The 19,658-nt window shown below is 45.9% G+C and overlaps 2 protein-coding genes and 3 non-coding genes across 5 annotated transcripts in view; 4 read left to right on the top strand and 1 right to left on the bottom strand.

The window, feature by feature from the left end:
* ZNFX1 (zinc finger NFX1-type containing 1) overlaps window positions 1-9,068 on the bottom strand; it is a 32,979-nt gene extending 23,911 nt beyond the window's left edge. The window contains exons 1-3 of the mRNA XM_025400424.1: window positions 8,659-9,068; window positions 6,497-6,605; window positions 353-2,161 (exon numbers count right to left, since the gene is read on the bottom strand). Of these exons, the coding sequence (XP_025256209.1) occupies window positions 353-2,161; window positions 6,497-6,557 (1,870 nt within the window). The 5' untranslated portion in view covers window positions 6,558-6,605; window positions 8,659-9,068. The remainder of the gene's footprint in view (window positions 1-352; window positions 2,162-6,496; window positions 6,606-8,658) is intronic.
* On the top strand, window positions 8,268-18,747 carry LOC112632467 (serine/arginine repetitive matrix protein 3-like). Its single transcript, XM_025398136.1, has 5 exons — window positions 8,268-8,337; window positions 8,714-9,353; window positions 9,743-9,847; window positions 11,105-11,190; window positions 18,528-18,747. The coding sequence occupies exons 1-4, from the start codon at window positions 8,268-8,270 to the stop codon at window positions 11,145-11,147; spliced, it is 858 nt and encodes a 285-aa protein (XP_025253921.1). The 3' UTR covers window positions 11,148-11,190; window positions 18,528-18,747.
* On the top strand, window positions 9,577-9,667 carry LOC112633892. The gene has a single exon (XR_003121652.1). It is a non-coding gene; the product is annotated as a small nucleolar SNORD12/SNORD106 (small nucleolar RNA).
* Window positions 10,936-11,026, top strand: LOC112633890. The gene has a single exon (XR_003121650.1). It is a non-coding gene; the product is annotated as a small nucleolar SNORD12/SNORD106 (small nucleolar RNA).
* LOC112633891 lies at window positions 11,305-11,394 on the top strand. The gene has a single exon (XR_003121651.1). It is a non-coding gene; the product is annotated as a small nucleolar SNORD12/SNORD106 (small nucleolar RNA).
* Window positions 18,748-19,658: the final 911 nt, after the last annotated feature.

The following is a 19,658-nucleotide window of genomic DNA, read 5'->3' as shown; positions in this document are numbered from 1 at the left end:
AGAACTGCTTGAACCCAGGAGGCGGAGGTTGCAGTGAGCTGGAATCGTGCCACTGCACGCCAGCCTGGGTGACAGAGTGAGACTCTGTCTCCAAAAACAACAACAACAAAAAACTACCTATCAGGTGCTATACTCATTACCTGGATGACAAAATAATCTGTACACCAAACCTCTGCAACACACAATTTACACATGTAACAAACCTGCACAGGTACCCCTAAACCTAAAATAAAAGTTGGAAAATAAAATAAATAAGTAAATAAGAAGACATTCTAGAAATCTAGAGTCAAGGCTCTGTCCCTTGCTTATCTTACAAAGCAGACCTTATGTACTCTGAAACATTTTGTCTTACCTGTTCCAGGAGGTCCTTGAATAATAGCCAGTTCCCTTGTGAGAGCAAACTGCAAGGCTTCCATCTGGGAGTCATCCAGCTTCAGGGCTTCTTTTGAGGGCCACTGGCTAGGATCTAAGACATTAATTCTGGGATGTCTCAAGCCCTCGACATTTCTTAGAAATTCCCCAGTGGTTGAGGGATTCTCTATTAAGGGGGTAAAGTCATATCTGCCCCCCATTAGCAAGTACCTTGGCTCCTTCACATGAGAGTCACACTCCACGATATTCCTCTGAAAAGGGACATCTTCTTCCTGGACCTCCTGGAGTCCTTCCAGGACATGCCTATAAGCCTCAAAGTATGCAGTTGTCTCCACCATGAGGAAAGAGTCAGAGGGCTGGACTTCTGCTAGCAGCTGTTGGCTCTGCTCATTGAAGCAGAGCTGGACAATTCCTCGACAGAGATCTTCCTGCTCCCTGTTAGATACGGTGGCAAAAAGAAATGTCTCAAAGTTGTCCTTGGACATGCATACCAAAGACCCATAGAGCAATCGTTTGGAATTCTGCCAGCGAACAAACTTCAGTGGTTTTGTGTCAAACTGCACCTTGTAGACTATGCCTGATGATGAACACATGGGGGTGATAATCCTGGTGTCAAAGTAGATTCGGATGTCATCAAACTTTCTCTTTCTCAGGCCCTGGTCTTCAAAGCTTTGGAGAAGTTCCAAAATGCCTTCCCGTAAAGGTCTGACGAAATCTTCTCGCAGGAGCCGGAAATGGGTATCCAGATAGATAGCAGTGCTGTCATATTTTCCAGAAATGATATTGGGGCGAAGGAAGGGCCTCTCATCCAAGTGCACTTCATTGTAGGTAGGGTAAATGGGCATGGTTCGGTAGCTCTCAACATGGTCTTCTGCCTCAGGCTGCACTAGAGTGTAAGTATCCACTCTCAAAGTGCCCTCTCGCCTCTTTTCCTGCAGATGTTCAATGATAGTCTGTACCTTTTCCAGGTTCTTCTCTGTCTCCTCTTCTATGTCAACACCAGAGGCTCTCAGAGCATTAAGAGAGGTTGGTAGGAGGGAAACCAGCATGGAAGTTTCCTGCACAGAGCTGGCAGGGAAGACACTTACAAGGTCCTGGAGGAGGGAGATGATGTTGCTTATGTGCTCTGGATACTGGTTTCGGATGTCAGGGATGGGTTCAGTGATCATCCCTACCACATAAGCAGGCAGGCAGACTTTGAGAAATTTGGAGTTTTTCAATATGCCCAGTACGTGGAGAACACTCTGACGATCCATTTTGGAGCTGCAAGCCTTCCGAAGAACCTGGCATATGAGCTCAAGGAAGTTAGATTTCATGGAAGAATGAGAAAGGAGCTCTTTCAGCCCTAAACTTGTGGCAAGTGTGATGACCACCTCAGAAGGGTCTTTCTGCAGAAGACTTTCTAAGAACTTGTAGCCCAGTTTCTTCGCCTGCTGTGGCTGTTCTGTAGGCTTCTGGTGGGGAGTCCGCCACTGCTGGAAGTTGTCATTGGACCATGGTGGTCTGCGGTTCCTACACTCCTGGTTGCCATTTCTCCACCTGGTGTCATTCTCCTGATCATGTCTTTGGTCTCTAGCTTCGTCACTGGCATGCCCCTCCTGGTTTCTTCTTCCTTGATGTGGGTTCCTGCCCATGGCCCTAAATCTCTCTTCCCTCTGCCAGTAAGCAGCAGGATGGTTGTTGGCCCTAGGATGCCTTCCAGGATGGCTGACTCCTCCTCGGAGAGCACTGGCTGGTGGGTTACTGGCCTGATTTCTAGCTCTTGGTGGTAACTCTCCATCCATAGGGCCTAAACACAATGAAATACTGAGTAACCACAAGAACCAAGTTCTGTTGGAAACCCAATAGAACAACAACGAACATGTTTTCATTTTCCAAAATAACTGAAGAGCTCAGGTTTTATATGATGAGAAAAATGGTTTCTACCAAGTCATATGATAAATGAAAGACAATTATTGTTGCTGTAGAGGTTAGGAAAATATTATTTTTCCAAAAGATGCAAAAGGGAAAAGGAATAAACATTTGTTGAGTATCTGATATGTGTTAGAAAATAAATACATAGGCCGGGCGCAGTGGCTCACGCCTGTAATCCCAGCACTTTGGGAGGCTGACGCGGGCGGACCACGAAGTCAGGGGATCGAGACCATCCTGGCTAACATGGTGAAACCCCGTTTCTACTAAAAATACAAAAAAATTAGCTGGGCGTGGTGGCAGGCGCCTGTAGTCCCAGCTACTCGGGAGGCTGAGGCAGGAGAACAGCGTGAACCTGGGAGGCAGAGCTTGCAGTAAGCTGAGATTGCGCCACTGTACTCCAGCCTGGGTGACAGATCAAGACTCCGCCTCAAAAAAAAAAAAAAGAAAAGAAATACATACAGTATGTCTCATTGCTTCTAATCTCACCCCAGTACCAAATAACACTCAGAACATGAGTTTAGAGGCCAAACTGACTTGGTTCAAACCTTGGCCTGGCCACTTCCTTACTATATAACCTTTGCCAAGTTGTATAATTTCTCTAAGTCTCAGTTTCTGCGTTTTTTTTTTTTTTTAGGCGGAGTCTCGCTCTGTCTCCCAGGCTGGAGTGCAGTGGCGTGATCTCGGCTCACTGCAACCTCTGCCTCCCAGGTTCAAGCGATTCTCCTGCCTCGGCTCCCAATTAGCTGGGATTACAGACGTCCGCCACCGCGCCCGGCTAATTTTTATATTTTTAGTAGAGATGGGGTTTCACTATCTTGGCCAGGCTGGTCTTGAACTCCTGACATTGTGATCCACCCACCTCAGCTGGAAGTGCTGGGATTACTGGCATAAGCCACTGTGCCTGGCCGGGTTTTTTTTTTTTTTTTTTTTTTTGAGACGGAGTCTGGCTCTGTCGCCCAGGCTGGAGTGCAGTGGCGCGATCTCGGCTCACTGCAAGCTCCGCCTCCCGGGCTTACGCCATTCTCCTGCCTCAGCCTCCCGAGTAGCTGGGACCACAGGTGCCCGCCATCTCGCCCGGCTAGTTTTTTGTATTTTTTAGTAGAGACGGGGTTTCACCGTGTTCGCCAGGATGGTCTCGATCTCCTGACCTCGTGATCCGCCCGTCTCGGCCTCCCAAAGTGCTGGGATTACAGGCTTGAGCCACCGTGCCCGCTGGCCGGGTTTTTATAAAGATTAAATGTTTATAAAGTGCTTAGTATAGTACTGGACACATTAAAAACTCTCCATAAATGTTAGTTATTACTAGTAGCAGTAATTGGGAATATCCTATTGATTCTAAGGGGGCCACTGGTTCTACCACTAAACAATTATCACAGCCAACAGAGACATCAAGTGAAATAATATTACAAAGGGAAGTACTACCTGAATGCTGTCCAGCATCAGCAAATGCACTTTGAATGGGAAAGAGAAAGGTGGGGTTTCCTTTACTAAGATGTTTTTGAGCTAACGGACTGTGAAAGAAACTGAAAAATGAAACTCAAGTTTTCCTCCTTTCTGTAGCATGAACTTCACCCTCATAGTACTTACCAATGACCAACCCTTATACAGGAAGCCCAGCATACCCAAGTCCAGTTTTTTTCACTTTCCTTTTTGCTAAAACTGATTCAGGGGCTGACCTAACTTAGCAGAATGACATGGAGATTTTAAAAACAAACAAAATATGACTGTATACAATGATTTGATTAAAAAGTTATAAAAGCTCTAAATGCATGTTATATTTGAGATGATTATACCATTTCCTGACATCAGATACTAAATCCATTTATGTACACTTTCCCTTGTTTTGCATTTTGTAGAGAATTTTTTTTTTTAATTTTTTTTTTTTTTTGACAGGGAGTCTGGCTCTGTCACCCAGGCTGGAGTCCAGTGGCACAATCTCGGCTCACTACAACCTCCGCCTCCCAGGTTCACACCATTCTCCTACCTCAGCCTCCCGAGTAGCTGGGACTACAGGCACCCGCCACCACACCTGGCTAATTTTTTGTATTTTTAGTAGAGATTGGGTTTCACTGTGTTAGCCTGGATGGTCTCAATCTCCTGACCTCATGATCCGCCTGCCTTGGCCTCCCAAAGTGCTGGGATTACAGGTGTGAGCCACCGTGCCCGGCTGAGATTTTAATGTGACAACATAAAGGAATATTCAGTAAAATATAAATGATCTACAACTGAACCCTAAATTTGTACAAGTGTAACTCACGTATTTACTTTTCAAACTACCCCTAAAATCAGAAGAAAGTACTACTTTTAATATTTTTATCTGATTAGAAGACGCTATGTTGTGGAAGAATGGAAAATCGTATCATTTATTCTTTCAGCATTCATGGCTGGGTGTGGTGGCTCATGCCTGTAATCCCAGCACTTTGGGAGGCTGAGGCAGGCAGATAGCTTGAGCTCAGGAGTTTCAGACCAGCCTGGGCAACATGGAGAAACTCTGTCTCTACTAAAAACACAAAAATGAGCCACACGTGATGGTGCATGCCTGTGGTCCCAGCTATTTGGGAGGCTGAGGTGGAATGACTGCTTGAGCCCAGGAGGTCGGGGCTGCAATAAGCCAAGATTGTGCCATGGCAATCCAGCCCGGGCAACAGAGCAAGACCCTGTCTCAAAACATCAAAACAAAAAAACAAACCATTCACATAGCTCATAAGAGCCCATAGTTCTTCCTCACTTGTTGCACAACTAAAACTCTTTGGAAAACACATTGCAAACTTCCGGAAAAACAGGAATCCATTTGGTTGTTCAGTTTTAGAAAGTGTTGAGCAAGCAGAATAATTCCTTTAGTAGAGTGATGCTCTTGGAACTAATTTAGCTTTGGTGACTAGGATTCATGATCTGCGCTATCCAATACAAAGCCATTAGCCACATGTGGCTGCTATGTTTGTGAAATGTAACTACTTTGAATTAAGATGTGTAAAACACACAGGAGATTTTGAAGGCTAGTACCAAGGACTGTTAAGCATTACATTAAAAATTTTTATGTTGATAGTATCTTAAAATGAGTATTTGAGGGAAATAAATATATGTGAATTATTAAAGTATGATAATAAACTATAGTCAATTATTACAATCAAATGATAATATTTTGGTTATACTGGGTTAAATAAGACATTATTAAATTACTAAATTTTATTAAATTGTCATCAAATTTAAAAAATAAATTTCAAGGCCGGGCGCGGTGGCTCACGCCTGTAATGCTAGTACTTTGGGAGGCAGAGGCGGGTGGATCACCTGAGGTTAGGAGTTTGAGACCATCCTGGTCCAACATGGTGAAACCCTCTGTCTACTAACAATACAAAAATTAGCCGGGCATGGTGGCAGGTGCCTGTAATCCCAGCTACTCAGGAGGCTGAGGCAGGAAAATCGCTTAAACCTGGGAGGTGGAGGTTGTAGTGAGCCGAAATCGTGCCACGGCACTCCAGCCTGGGCAACAGAGCAAGACTCCATCTCAAAATAAATAAATAAATAAATAAATAAATAAATTTCATCTGTTTCTTCTTACGTTTTAAAATGATGTTTCTAGAAAATAAAAAATTATGCTCTTGGCTTACGTTGTTTCTGTTGGATGCTGCTCTACACCAAACATTACTTCCCTTTCTGAAACTCTATCACTGTTTTTGTTACAGTGAACTGCATCCATTCATCAGTTCTCTTAGGAAAAGCGGAGGGTTGGCTATTTTTCAGAGTAATTCATGCTGTAATTAAGAAATAAGTCATTCTTTTTTTTTTGAGACAAGGTCTCTGTCACCCAAGCTGGAGTGCAGGGGCCAGATCATAGTCCAGAGCAACCTCTGCCCTCTGCACCCACCCCTTCCTGAGGTTCAAGGGATCCTCCCACTTCAGCCTCCCCAGTAGCCTAAGTAGCTGGGACTACAGGCACATAGCACCATGTGGCTAATTTTTATATGTTTTGTAGAGAAAGGCTATTACCATGTTGCTCAGGCTGGTCTCAATCGCCTGGGCTCAAACAATCCTCCTGCCTCAGGCTCCCAAAGTGCTACGATTATAGACTTTAGCCACTGCATCCAGCCATAGTCATTCTTTACTTGAGAGATGCAGATAATCTTAGGTAGGCCTGCTCATTCATAGAGAGCCTGATTTCCTTTTCTTATTACTAGAATTTCCTTCTCATTAGGTAGGAAACCTTGCTTACCTCTGTGGTTGGTATGGGAATTCCTGGGCCTGGCATCCAGATGAGGTCTTCTCTCCTCCATGTCTGAGTCACCTGAATTCCTCCACGTTACTTTCTGTTATCTGGAAAACTGTACATGTTGAGTTATCAGTGTCCTCGAAACACAGCATCTAGCAGCAAAAACCCCAACATCATCAAGCCAGTCCTTCTGCCTTTGTTAACATTTTAATGATTTGTTAACTAAGGGTTAAATACAGATTTTAATCTAGAGCACAAGTGCTCAACTCTGCAAATGCCCAATTATGATATAAAGTATTAAATTCACAATTTAGCTGATTTCAAGAGATAGAATTCCCCTTTCTTTTACCCTTGGACTTTCTTAGGGTAGAGGGAATGTCATCAATTCCCATTCAAAACTGCTGTTTCGTTTATGCCTTTAGCCAAGTTACTTAATCAGTTGCTAGGTTTCATTTTCCTTTCCTAAGAAGCAGATAATATTGTTGCCAGGGCAAAAAGGAGTACATTTTTGTTAACCAAAATCATGTAGTCACCACCCTATCTGGCATTTACAAATCTGCCACTTACATAGTACCCAAATAGCTTGCAGTACCCTATAGTTTATAAATAATTAGTGAGCAGTTATCCCCTTAGCCTACTCTTTGGAATGGAGCCAAATGATTAAGCTCTCTGCTCTACTGAATCAAGAGAAAGAAATTACATGTTTCAATAACCAGGAGGCTTGGCAACTACGAGGTGCTGTTTCCTCAGGACCAACTGGAAATCTGATATTCTTTCTTCCTCCTCATTCTTCTACCTTGATGATTTTTGACACTGCTCCTATAAGAGGAAGAGGAAGCCCCTTTAAGGGAACTTCTCAACCCAACTCATACACATTGTGTGGGCTGGGTCTAAGGAAAGAGTGGGTGACTCAGAGTCCTCAGCAAAGGGATTTTTGAGACGGTCTTCACCGAGTTTTAAAATATTCATACTTGGAAACTGTGACTACATTTGGCATTATATGAGGGGCAGCTTTTATCCTCATCTGAAAAAGGAGTCTCTTTTCTTCCCCATGGGAATATCTCTGGTAACTCCCCTCCCTCATCTTATCAAACCCAGCCCCCCTGGCGCAGGCTCAGTATTTAGAGTTTGTTTGTTTATTTTCAATTCTCCGAGGGGAAAATTCCTTCTTCCCCTGGTTGAAAAATGCTAAAATAGAAACTCCAGAAAATTTAAAGAAACGGAAGAAAAAAAGAAATGTTAAAAAGAAAAGGCAAGAGAGGAGTAGATATGAACAGGAAATGCTGGGATCGAAAACAGACTGAAGTGTTTTTTTGGGGGGTGAATCAAGGCCTAAAGGGCACGAAGAAGAAAATCAGTGATGATCAAGCTGGCCTGGGGTCAGAATGAGAGGCGCTGGTCATCACCAGGGTGGGACGCAGGAGGCTGAGGCCGGAGGCAGAGCTGGGTTTGGGAAAAGTCTCCAGGCTCCTGGGGAATCCCACTGTCCCTAATGGAAATGTTATGGGGTCAGGGAGCGCCAAGGCTGTGAGGTGGCGGGGTTATGGGGGACTCCCGGAGAGGGTGGCAGGGAGCAGCTGGAGGTTCTTGCTGAGGACGGAGGTGGGGGGTAGGGAGCAGGCTGAAGGGGGTGCCGAGGTGCTTTGTAGAAGAGGGGGATTGATAAGGTGACAGGTGGTGAGGCCGGAGGAATGAGGGGGTGCCAGTGGCAGAAGGGAGGGCACAGACAGGGGTGGGGGTAGAGGAGATCGAAGTGTTGAGGGCAGAAGCGGTGATGGTGTCGGGGGTGCTGGGGAGAGCGACGGGCCAGCTCAGAGGGGATGGGGACACTAAAGAGAGTACAGGTGAGCCGAAGGGGCGACGGGGCGCTGAGATGGGCCAGGGGCTGAGTGGGTGACGGGGCGCTGAGTGGGTGATGGAGGTCTGGGTCTGAAGCCCCCGGGGATTAAGGAGGTGACAAGGCTGAGTGGGTGACGGGGGTCTGGGGGTTGAGGGGGCGACGGGGCGCTGAGGGGCCAGGGGCTCTGAGTGGGTGACGGGGGCGCTGGGGGCTTGAGAGGGTGACAGGTCTTCCGGGCAGAAGCAGTGGCCGGGCGGCGCGGGCGCCGGGGGTCGCGGCGGGGCAAGGAAGAGGCAGGGGCAGGGGCAGTTGCGGGGCCACTCACCCGGGTCCGGCGCGTCCTTTCACTGCCGCCGGCGAGTACTGGGGCTTCGGCCCAGGCAGGTCGGTGGCCCCGCCCGGCGCCGCGCACTTTCGGTTTCCGTTCCCCGCAGACCCTGGGCGGAGCCGGGCGGGCGGCCCAGAGGAGGAAAAGGAGGAGGCGGGGGCCCCGGGTGGAGAGCGCGAGGGCCTGGCCCAGGCACAGCCTGCGCCTCCGCCCTCGAGGAGGGCGTCACCTCAGCTCCCCCGGGCGGCGGAGCCGGCGGGCTCAGGCGGGCGCGGTGGAGGGGAGCGGACCGCAGGGGGCGGGATGACTGCGCCCAGAGCCTTTGCGGGCCTCAGTCGGCCCCAGAGGAAGGGGGACCAGTCGAGCGGTTTGGTGCGTGTGAAGCGCGACATGGCGGGGAAGCAGACGAGCCCGGGTGGCCCAGCGTGTACAGGGAAGGGGGCGGGGCTAGATGCGGCCTTGACATCTACTAGAGCGCCTCGGGCTGTGCGGCTCGAGACTACATTTCCCAGGGGGGGCCCGCGCGGAGCGGGCGGAAAAGAGACCGCCTCGGATCCAGTGCGCAGGTGCGAGAGCCATCCTTGGTTATATAAGGGAGGTTTAGGCGCCCATTCGTTCCTTTGCGTCGGGGGCGCTCGCGGTGTGGTGGTTGTGCGGCTTACAGCCAGGCTTCATACGCTATCGTCCTGCCCGTGAGTTCCCGTTTTGTGGGTGGTGAGTGGAAACTCCATGTTCTTCGTTGGAGACCCCTGGTCCTCCCTTCCCTTCTTTGTGCGGTCGTTTCCGCGGCCAGCCCTAATCTCCCTCTCGTGGCTTCTCCGGCTCTGATCCCAAACAGGCCTTAAGGGCGTGGGAGAAATGAGTTTATAGAGCTGGAAAAGCCAGTGCCTTCTGCACGGGCCTGAGAAGCCCTTGGCTGGTGTAAATGATGACTTTTCACTTTTTTCCCCATCAGATCGACAATGCTGACGTCTTATATTTTGCCAGTTAGTTCTGATACATCGGCCTCTAAAGTCTTGGTCTTGTTCATTTCTGACCGTGGGAAGATGGCGGTTGACGCCCTTTATTTGTTGGTTCACAGGTTAGAGCAGCCAGCGGGTATAGAATGGATTTTGGAGGAGGGAGTCACCACTGGGCCTCCAAGGAAGCCACGTGCAGACATCTACAACCTTCGATCTCCTGACGAGTAAGACTTTGTCTCCTATGGGCCTACTGTAGAAAACACGTGCTTTGAGAAGCTTTAGCTTCCTGGGAAAACGTGGGATTTAATAAAGCAGTTTTTATCGAGTACCCGTTAGGTATTTAAAGTGTTCTGACGGCCGGGCGCTGTGGCTCACCCCTGTAATCCCAGCACTTGGGGAGGCTGAGGCAGGTGGGTCACCTGAGGTCAAGATTTCGAGACCAGCCTGGCTAACGGGTTGAAACCCCGTCTCTATTAAAAATACAGAAATTAGCTGGGCGTGGTGGTGGGCCCTTGTAATCCCAGCAACTCGGAAAGCTGCGGCAGGAGAGTTGCCTGAACCCGGGCGGCGGAGGTTGTAGTGAGCCGAGATTGCGCCACTGCACTACAGCCGGGGCAACAGAGTCAGACTCCGTCTCAAAAAAAAAATGTTCTGAATGTTTTATTCTCACAACTTAACTATTGGACCTAGGTTTCTGGTGAAGAAACAGGTTTAAGAGAAATGCCTAAAGTGGAAGAACCTTGTTAATGAAAAGGCGTTTAACATTTTAGTGCCACTTAAACATCTTTTTGGATTCCATTCTTCCTGTGTGTGGGACACTTAAATTTCCAAGTGGAGGGGTGATTTATTGACATATTTTGGAAAGCCAAATGTGTTTTTCTGTTGAACTAGCCCCTCAAACCAGTGCCCGACTACATAACTAATATTTTTGCTGGAGTCCAGGAGTGAGGCATTTATAAAGTCTGGGCTTCATGGGAACACATGTGAAGCTTATTGTTCCAGATTGTTCTTTTGTCAGGTAACTTGTGTTAAAATGCAACCTCTTGGCACTCGTTCACTTCCCAACTCAGTAAATGCCGACTACTTCCTCAACTCTTCCAGCCACGCTGGCTTCTATCATGGGCCTATATACTCAAATAGAGTGGAAGCACCGAAGACAGGGGTGTTTGTTTTGTCTACTAAATTATTGCCAGTTACAGGATACAACACAGTGGTGCTTAAACCCTGCATGCAGATTTGCAGATACCAAACATACCAACTAAATCTTACTCCTCATGGCTTTCGAATCTTACTCCTCACTCAAGAACTTCCTGCTGGCATATATGATGACTTAGCTTTTTTCCCCGACAGATCGACCATGTTGATCTAACTTTTCTAAGCCAGTTTCTGTCTGATATGCCAGCTTGAGTAGCTCCTTTGTCCCATCTCCCCTGGGCATCTAACTGATGGGAGCTCATTTTTCTGCTTTTTTTTAATTTCAGGTTTATTGTTGGCCAAAACCAGGCTTTGATTGAACCAGGATGAATGCAGGTGTTGGGAATAGAATATATATATACATATAAAACTGGTAAGTGGTGCCAACATGTCTTCCTTGGCTGAGTAGACATAGGCTCTATGGAGGGGGTTGTAGCTGCTTTTCAGTGTGGGTTTGTCACCCTACTTCCTGTATGACTCAAATGTGGCCTTTGCAGCTGATGATACAGCTTCTTTCCCCATCAGATCGACCCTGTTGATCTCTACACTATTGGCCAGTTTTGTCTGATGCATTGGCCCCAGTAATAACTCATATCTTTGTTTTCTGCTTATCTTTATCAGAGATTATTGCTTGTTCATGGGAATTGGGCTTCTCTTTTTTCCAGCATTCAGATGGCTTATTTTGATCTATTAACTTTCTATAGGTTGGGAGCCACATGCACCAGTGTGTTGATCTCGGCTTGATTCAGTCAGGTGAGGTTTCTGCTTTCTAGCTGTCAAACCCCACAGCAAAATTTGTCCAACTGGGCCTAGCTTCAGGACCCATTTCCAAGTTGGGTGTAAAACTGGAAGAATAAGTCATTAGGACTGACATTGGCCTGTTGGTATTAATAGGTCTTTGTTGGAAGTAAGAGCTTGGAGTTGCAAAGAAAATGAGCACTGGAACACAAGATTTCTCAGCAAGGCAAATTTACTTCTGCTGGAGGGTGTTGCTAGCATTCCTGGCAAGAGCACACCGAACAAAACAAAAGAGAGGCATTTTTTATCCCTAATGCAAGTAGTCCCTGTTTCTGTGTTCTATCCCCATTGGCTGGAGTCTACAGCACAATCTAAACTAGTCCTGATTGGCTATTTTAAACAGGAGGGGTGTAGGTTACAGCTGTGGGAAGGGCAGGAAACTTGTTTACAGAGCGGGTTGCTAGGAGTGAAGGGGACTTTTCCAAATAAGGAACAGGATACAGGTTGGGATTGGCCAGAGAAGTTGTTTATGGAACCGGTAACTAGGAGCAGGCAGGTATGAGGAAGTTGACCTTAAGAATAAGGAAGAAACCCATTATATCTAACAATTTCCCCCTTTTGATTTTTATAATTCTTTCTCTTGAGACTTTTTTAGCATGTCTTTGTTCCTCTTGGTCCTCAAATGAGAAACTTACCTGAATAAGGCGAGGAAGGATTGAGGAAGATTTTGGTGATAGCTGTTCAAATAAGCTTTTGTATTAATCCTGAGATACAGGGTATGATACAGCCTCCTGCAAGAATGAGCTGATGGCAAGAGAGGTGATGATTGAGGACGTAAATCCTTTCCATTTGCCAAACGATTTTTCCATTAAATTCATGAAGAGGTCGTTTATTCCAGAATTTTTAGCTAGCTTATTGGATAAAGTAGTAAGTCCTTGTGCCTTTGTTATGGTTCCATCAGGAGCAGTATTATTAGGGATAAAAGTACAACACTGGGTTCCAATCATGACACAAACTACACCTTTCTCTGCTAGTGTCATGTCTAATGCTATTGTGTTTTCCTGGGCCATTTGACTGGTGGGCCCTAATTGTTCAGCTATTCCCTTAATAGCATCCCTAGTATAATTAATGAAATGTTGCTGGCTTACCTTTTTTTTTTTTTTCTTTTGAGTTGGAGTCTCAATGTCGCCCAGGCTGGAGTGCAATGGTGTAATCTCGGTTCACTGCAACCTCTACCTCCCGGGTTCAAGCTACTCTCCGTCCTCAGCCTCCTGCGTAGCTGGGCTACAGGCGTGTGCCATCACGCCTGGCTAATTTATTGTATTTTTAGTAGACATGGGTTGTCACTATGTTGGTCGGGCTGGTCTCAAATGCCTGACCTCGTGATCCACCTGCCTCGGCCTCCTAAAGTGCTGGGATTACAGGCGTGTGCCACTGCTCCCGGCCCAATCTATTTTTATTTAGAGTTGGCCACCAGAACAACATGGATTCAAACCTTGTAGCTATTTGATTTAGGGCCTTAAGTTTATCTAGTATCTATAAACATGAGAGTCACGAGGGACATCCATTGTTTTACGATGTTTTGTTTTTATGTTTTATGTTTTCTGGTTGAAATGCCAGGGTGAAAGGGAGTAGCCAATTGGATTAGAGCACAAGTGCCACTCCAAGTTACTTGGCATAGTATTCAGTAATGGTCCACCACAATACCACCATACATCTGCTAGAGGATGAATAGGGGACGACTGATTGGTAAGCTCCTGGAAGGGCTTAAGCTCACTGCGTCTCGTTAGGTCTCCAAGGAATGCCAAGTTCTCCCCCTGTGAGAGAGACAGGTAAAATTGGCATTGGAAAGAGGGATGCTGGATGACCCTCGGGGGCTGACCTGCAGGGTGTCGGACTTCAGGGAACAGCAGCGAGTTTGGCATAGCTTATTGCCCCAGGCTGTGGGGTCTTGGAAGAGAGCTACCATGCAACTCATGCCTCAGTGGCTGGAGGGCCATCTGAGTGGAAAGGGGACAATCTGGGGCTCTGGTTTACCATGTGCATAAGCATAACAATCGCTTTGTTTAGAGAGTGGACAGAATATTTTATCCATTTCACCCAGGCATTTGCATCTTGGTACCCTGTTACAGTTGGTAGAGTTTGCTTTAGATCTTTAACCTCTACAATGGTCACTTTGGTTTTGTCATTGGGTGTTTGTTTAGAAGAAGGGGTTGGAGGAGCAATGAAGCGCATTTCGAAAGATCTCATGGGGTCTATCCCTGATGTTGCAGCTCCCATGCAAGGGTCGTGTGAGGATTTAGAATTTATCTTGGAACGGCAGATATACTTTTCTGAGGAGGCCAGCTGCCTCTGGTTTTGGAGATCCCCACAGGGTATGACAAGACAGGCATCAAACGTGATTGAGGTGAGCTTGATCTAGTTACATTAATGATAAGGTAGCTGACGGTAGAGAGAGGAAAAAAGAAGGCAGTATAAGAGGGTTAAAGTTTTCTTAGCTTTAGGTTGGTAGAAATTGGTCCTGGAACAAAAATAGCACATGACTCTGAAGATGGCGATCCTCTTTTGACTCAGGTATGACGGGTCCACCCCTTTTCAGCGGTTCGGGCTGCTGTTTCAGTTGTTAGGAGTACTAGGTATGGTCCTTTCCAAGCTGGCTCAAGTTTTCCCTCCTTCCAGCTCTTGATGAGGATGTGATCTCCAGGCTGGTATTGATGTGCCAGGAACTGTAAAGGTGGCATCTGTGCTAAAAGACCTTTAGTTCTGAGGGAAGAGAAAGTGGAAGATAAACCAAGTATATAATTTGATCCTTTGTTTCAAAGGTAGGAATGTCAGTAGTAGAGTGTAAATAAGGCAGTCCTCTCATAGAGAGGCCAGTATCTTTCCGAGGGGCAGTCTGATTTAATTAGGTGAATCTGTAAACCCTTGGGGTAGGACTCTGCATTGGTACTGCTGCTTCCATCCAGAATGAGGATTTTTCCCACTCAAAAGTACATCTCTTGTCTTCAGCCAAGGGGCATGCCCAGAAGGCATCTTTTAAATCTATTACTCTGAACCATTCTGCTGAGGATGGTGTAAGGATTGGGGACAACAGGGTGGGTAGTCTGGACTATTTGGTTGGTAGCCCAGAGATCTTGTACTAGTCGATATGACCTGTCTGATTTCTTTACAGGTAATATTAGGGTGTTATAGGGGGACATAGGGTTCAGGGAGTCGTCCTGAATGAGACCTTCAACTCCAGGCTTTAAGCCTATTCTGCCCTCTAGGGGAATGGGATATTGCCTTTTTCTTACTATTTCCCCTGGGGTCTTTAGCTTTATATGCATTGGAGTGACTTGAAGTCTTTCCTGATTTTTTTTTTTTTTTTTTTTTTTGAGTTGGAGTCTTGCTCTGTCACCCAAGCTGGAGTGCAATGGTGTGATCTTAAGCTCGCTGCAACCTCTGCCTCCTGGGTTCAAGCAATTCTCCTGCCTCAGCTTCCTGAGTAGCTGGGATTACAGGCGCCTGCCACTGCGCCCAGCTAATTTTTGTATTTTTAGTAGAGATGGAGTTTCACCATATTGGCCAGGCTGGTCTCAAACTCCTGACCTCATGATCTGCCCATGTTGGACTCCCAGGTGCTGGTATTTCAAGCGTGAGCCAGCACGCCCAGCCTCCCTGATTTCTTTTTCCTGCCCGTACATCAAGACAAATGTATTTTTCTTCTGTGGTGGTAAGTAGATTTAATGAGACGAGGAATCTCTCTGGGCCAACATGTGAGCCTATACCTAGTTTTAGCATTAAGTCTCTTCCTAATAAGTTAGTTCCAGCCTCAGGGACTAACAGGAATTTAACATGGGCTGATCGAGTTTTGTATTTGATCTCTGTCTTTTTAAGATTTTTGCTTTAAATCTTTAATCCCTGAGATAGAAAGTTCTTCTGAAGAATAGGTGATAGATGGGAGGAAACAGGAGCGAGTTGCAGCTGAATCTGTTAAAAAGGTTGTAAGTTCACATTTGGGTCCCACCTCTAAATTTATCAAGGGCTCTTGGTGGGACGCAAGGTAAAAGAGACAGAGCCCCTGACCTCCCTGTTCTTCCTCAAAGGCTGTAAGTGGAATGGTATTTTTTCTCTTTTTCCCTTTTGGGGCATTTTGAAGTGACCTACTCTTCCACATTTGAAACATTGTTTTCCCCTCTTCCCTGTCCTGCACTGTGACTTCCAGGTTTTATTCCCTTACTCTTTGTATAGAGTTTGGTTGCTGGTGGCCTAGAGGGTTTATAAGTTTTACTTCCTTGTGTCTCCTATTGCAGAGCTCCCTGTCGTAAGGTAGACAGCATGATTTTTGCCTTTTGTTTCTGCTGTTCTTCATCCCTATTTACATGCTTCTCTAAGAAGTTTGTCTCTGGGACGATCTTTCCAATTCTCTATCTTTTGTAGTTTTTTTAGGGATGTCTGGCCAAATCTTAGTAGCAGAATGAAGCTTTAGCATCCCTTGTCGCAGTGGGTCTTCCATTTCTAAACCTGCATATTGTCTCATCTGTTCTTTAAGCCTATTTAGGAATTCCGTGGGTCCTTCATCCATCCCTTGTATGTTGAATGCTCAGGAAATATTCTCAGTTCAGGATACTGACTCCCAAACTCCCCTGACTATCATATCCCTAAGGTCTCATTTTCTCAGTGAGCTGCGTTGTTACTCCACTGGGATTTTGGGCTGGGAATTTTTGCTCTGCAGCAGGAACATTTTGACCAGTAGGGTGTTCATGTTCCCAGACTACCATAGCAACCCTATGGATCATAGTTCTTTTAAGAAGGAAATGCCTAAAATGGACATAAGCTTGACCCAACCATACAATTGGGGTCCTAAAAATTGATCAATTTGATTTTCTACCTCATAAGGGTCATCTTAACAAGGGCTTGAGTGTTTTTTTAGATTTGGGACTTCTGAGCTGGTTAAGGGGGCATTTATGACGCTGATGCCTCCTCTCCCAAGGGGAAGAGTGTTGGGGCCAATTGGCTATGTTAAACAGGAGGGGTGTGGGTTACAGCGGTGGGAAGAGCAGTTTACAGAGCTGGTTGCTAGGAGTAAGGAGGACTTTTCCAAATAACAGATGCGGGTTACAGGTTGGAATTGGTGGGAGAAATGTTTACAGAATGGGTAATTAGGAGTGGGAACGTATGAGGAAGTTGACCAAAGAACAAGGAAGTTAAACTTTGAAGAGAAACCCATCATACCTAACAGTCTTGTAAGAAAGGATGACAAAGTGATTGAACATTGGGTGGAGCTAATTTTCCCTGGCCAATGCACTTAGATAAGGAGCTCCAAGTTGTATTTAAGTTGGGAGTCAATTTACTTAATTCTTGTGAGGTTCAGGTGTAAGATTCTTCATACTACTGCCATGAGCCACCCTAGCTCCTTGTTACATGGGCCTGTTAACATGGCAGCTTTGTCAATGAGTGAACCCGGGAGAGACAGACATAGCAGAGACAGATGTTTGAAGCTACACCTTCCACCCCCTTTAAAGAGAAAGTAACACCACTCCTTTTCTGTGTCCCTTGGGGACACTGCCTCCATGTCTGATCACATGGCTGGAATTTACAGCAGATAAGCATACTGCGGTCTGAGACATGATTGTATGCTTTCCTTCTGCTGACCTTTACAATCACTCAATAAATTGCATTAACACAGGGAAGTTCTTTCACCAAATACCTGTGTTGCAAAGCTTGCCATCATAGATGAGGAGTGGCTCGTGATAATTCTCCAACTTTTACATAAAAAAACCAAAACCTCAAAAAGAAATTGTAGTTCATGTCAGTTAGTGATGATTCATCTTAGAAGTATTTTGTTTATGGATGTATGAATGTGCATAGTTCACTAAAGTCCAACATTCATGTAATAAGACTTCTTGCATATAAAATTACCCTCTAAGATGTTAAATAGATCCTAAGCCTGGTATAACTTTATTAAAGTATCCTTATTTGCCCCTAAAATGTCTTTAGTACACATTACTTTTGGGTTGTCTCTTTTTTTTTTTTTTTTGAGGCGGAGTCTTCACTCTGTCCCCCAGGCTGGAGTGCAGTGGCACCATCTCGGCTCACTGCAAGCTCCGCCTCCCGGGTTCGCGCCATTCTCCTGCCTCAGCCTCCCGAGTAGCTGGGACTACAGGCGCCCGCCACCGCGCCCGGCTAATTTTTTTTGTATTTTAGTAGAGACGGGGTTTCACCTTGTTAGCCAGGATGGTCTCGATCTCCTGACCTCGTGATCCGCCCGCCTTGGCCTCCCAAAGTGCAGGGATTACAGGCGTGAGCCACCGCGCCCGGCCTTACTTTTGGGTTGTCTCTTGAATGAACACAAAGGTATCCAATTTCTTTTAAGAAAATGGGGTCTCTCCAGCACCCAGGCTGGAGTGCAATGGTGCAGTCATGGCATACTGCGTCCTTGATCCTCCTGCCTCAGCCTCCCAAGTAGCTGGGACTAAAGGCACACACTGCCATGCCTGGCTAATGTTTTATTTTTTTGTAGAGTTGCAGCCTTGCTACGTTTACCCAGGCTGGAGTGTAGTAGCTATTCACAGGCATGATTGCTTGAAACTCAAGGCCTCAAGGGAAACTCCCACCTCAATATCCTCCATAGCTGCAACTACAGCCACACACCCCACTGCTCAGCTTCTCATCCTTTAAAAGATTTTTACTGGTAGTGTCCTCATTCTGGGTTTCTGTCTTCTGTGTTTACTGTGACATGAAGTCATTTTTAGATGAAGGTTAAACGTTTTGCCAACACAGGTACAATATGGGATTCAATAAAAGTACAGAATTAGTTGTCTTATTAGAGACTGGGAAGTTTCCCTGCTCCTTTTATGAGTACTTGGCTGTACCGATAAAGAGATGGGCTTGGAGTGACCAAGTCTTAGTCACATACATATTTTCATACCCTCAACAGGAAGCACCATAGACCAGAATGGAGCATTGATTGTAATCCACCTTCTTTCTTAGAAACTGGCGAAGGAATATGAGAGGAGTCCTCTGGAAAGAAAAGAACAGACCCTGTGCTTTCATGAAAGTGAAGATCTGGCTGAACCAGTTCCACAAGGTTATTGTATACATAGCCTGGGTTTAAAAGGCTATGCCCACTTTGAAGAATGTCATTGTTAGACTTTGCTGAAATTTCTAACTGCCTACCTGGATAAAGAAAATAAAATCTTTTAAATCAAAATGCTGTTTGTTTGGCCATTGGAGATAACCATTGAACAGGAATAACAAGTAGTAGTTGGGTATTTGCAGTTTCATTTGGTTTTAGTTTTTTGAGGGGAAAATCACCCTAGTGGGCAGTTGGTTTCTGTGGACAAAGCATGGCTTTCCACAGGTGTTAAGTGCCTCATGATTGGCTTCTGCATTGGAAACCTAAGAATAAGCAAGCACACTTGGGCCAGAATTCGAACTCCAGGGGCAGAGAAGCAGAGGGTCAATACAAAGGTATCTCACTTGTGTGCTTACACCTGTGCAAGATTGTATATGTTAAATCGTGGGTATTGGGCCTTAATGGTTGCATGAGATGAGTAAGGATGATTTGGGCTATGGTATTTGTGTTTATAAACTTCATAGAAAATTGCAAATATAGGCTGTATCATTTATCAATGATGATTTTTTTTATTTAAAATAATACACACTGAATAATTTTTAAGTATCTTAAAATATCACCTCAAAGATGGGACCTCTAAATTTTTTTTTTTTTTTTTGAGGCGGAGTCTCGCTCTGTCTCCCAGGCTGGAGTGCAGTGGAGTGATCTCGACTCACTGCAAGCTCTGCCTCCCGGGTTCACACCATTCTCCTTCCTCAGCCTCCTGAGTAGCTGGGACTACAGGCGCCTGCCACCACACCTGGCTAGTTTTTTTGTATTTTTAGTAGAGATGGGGTTTCACTGTGTTAGCCAGGATGGTCTCCATCTCCTGACCTTGTGATCTGCCCACCTCGGCCTCCCAAACTGCTGGGATTACAGACGTGAGCCACTGCGCCTGGCCTGGGACCTCTAGATTTCTAAAACGGCTCCTGGTATTGACTCAGAATCCCCTCCCCTTGACTAAGCTGGACCTAGTGTAACTTCTGAGTCTTACTAGCTCTTTTTCT

Source organism: Theropithecus gelada, chromosome 10 (assembly GCF_003255815.1).
Source record: "Theropithecus gelada isolate Dixy chromosome 10, Tgel_1.0, whole genome shotgun sequence".
Classification (NCBI taxonomy): domain Eukaryota; kingdom Metazoa; phylum Chordata; class Mammalia; order Primates; family Cercopithecidae; genus Theropithecus; species Theropithecus gelada.
The sequence above is the reverse complement of the archived record's forward strand: the minus strand, read 5'-3'. Positions and strand labels throughout refer to the sequence as shown.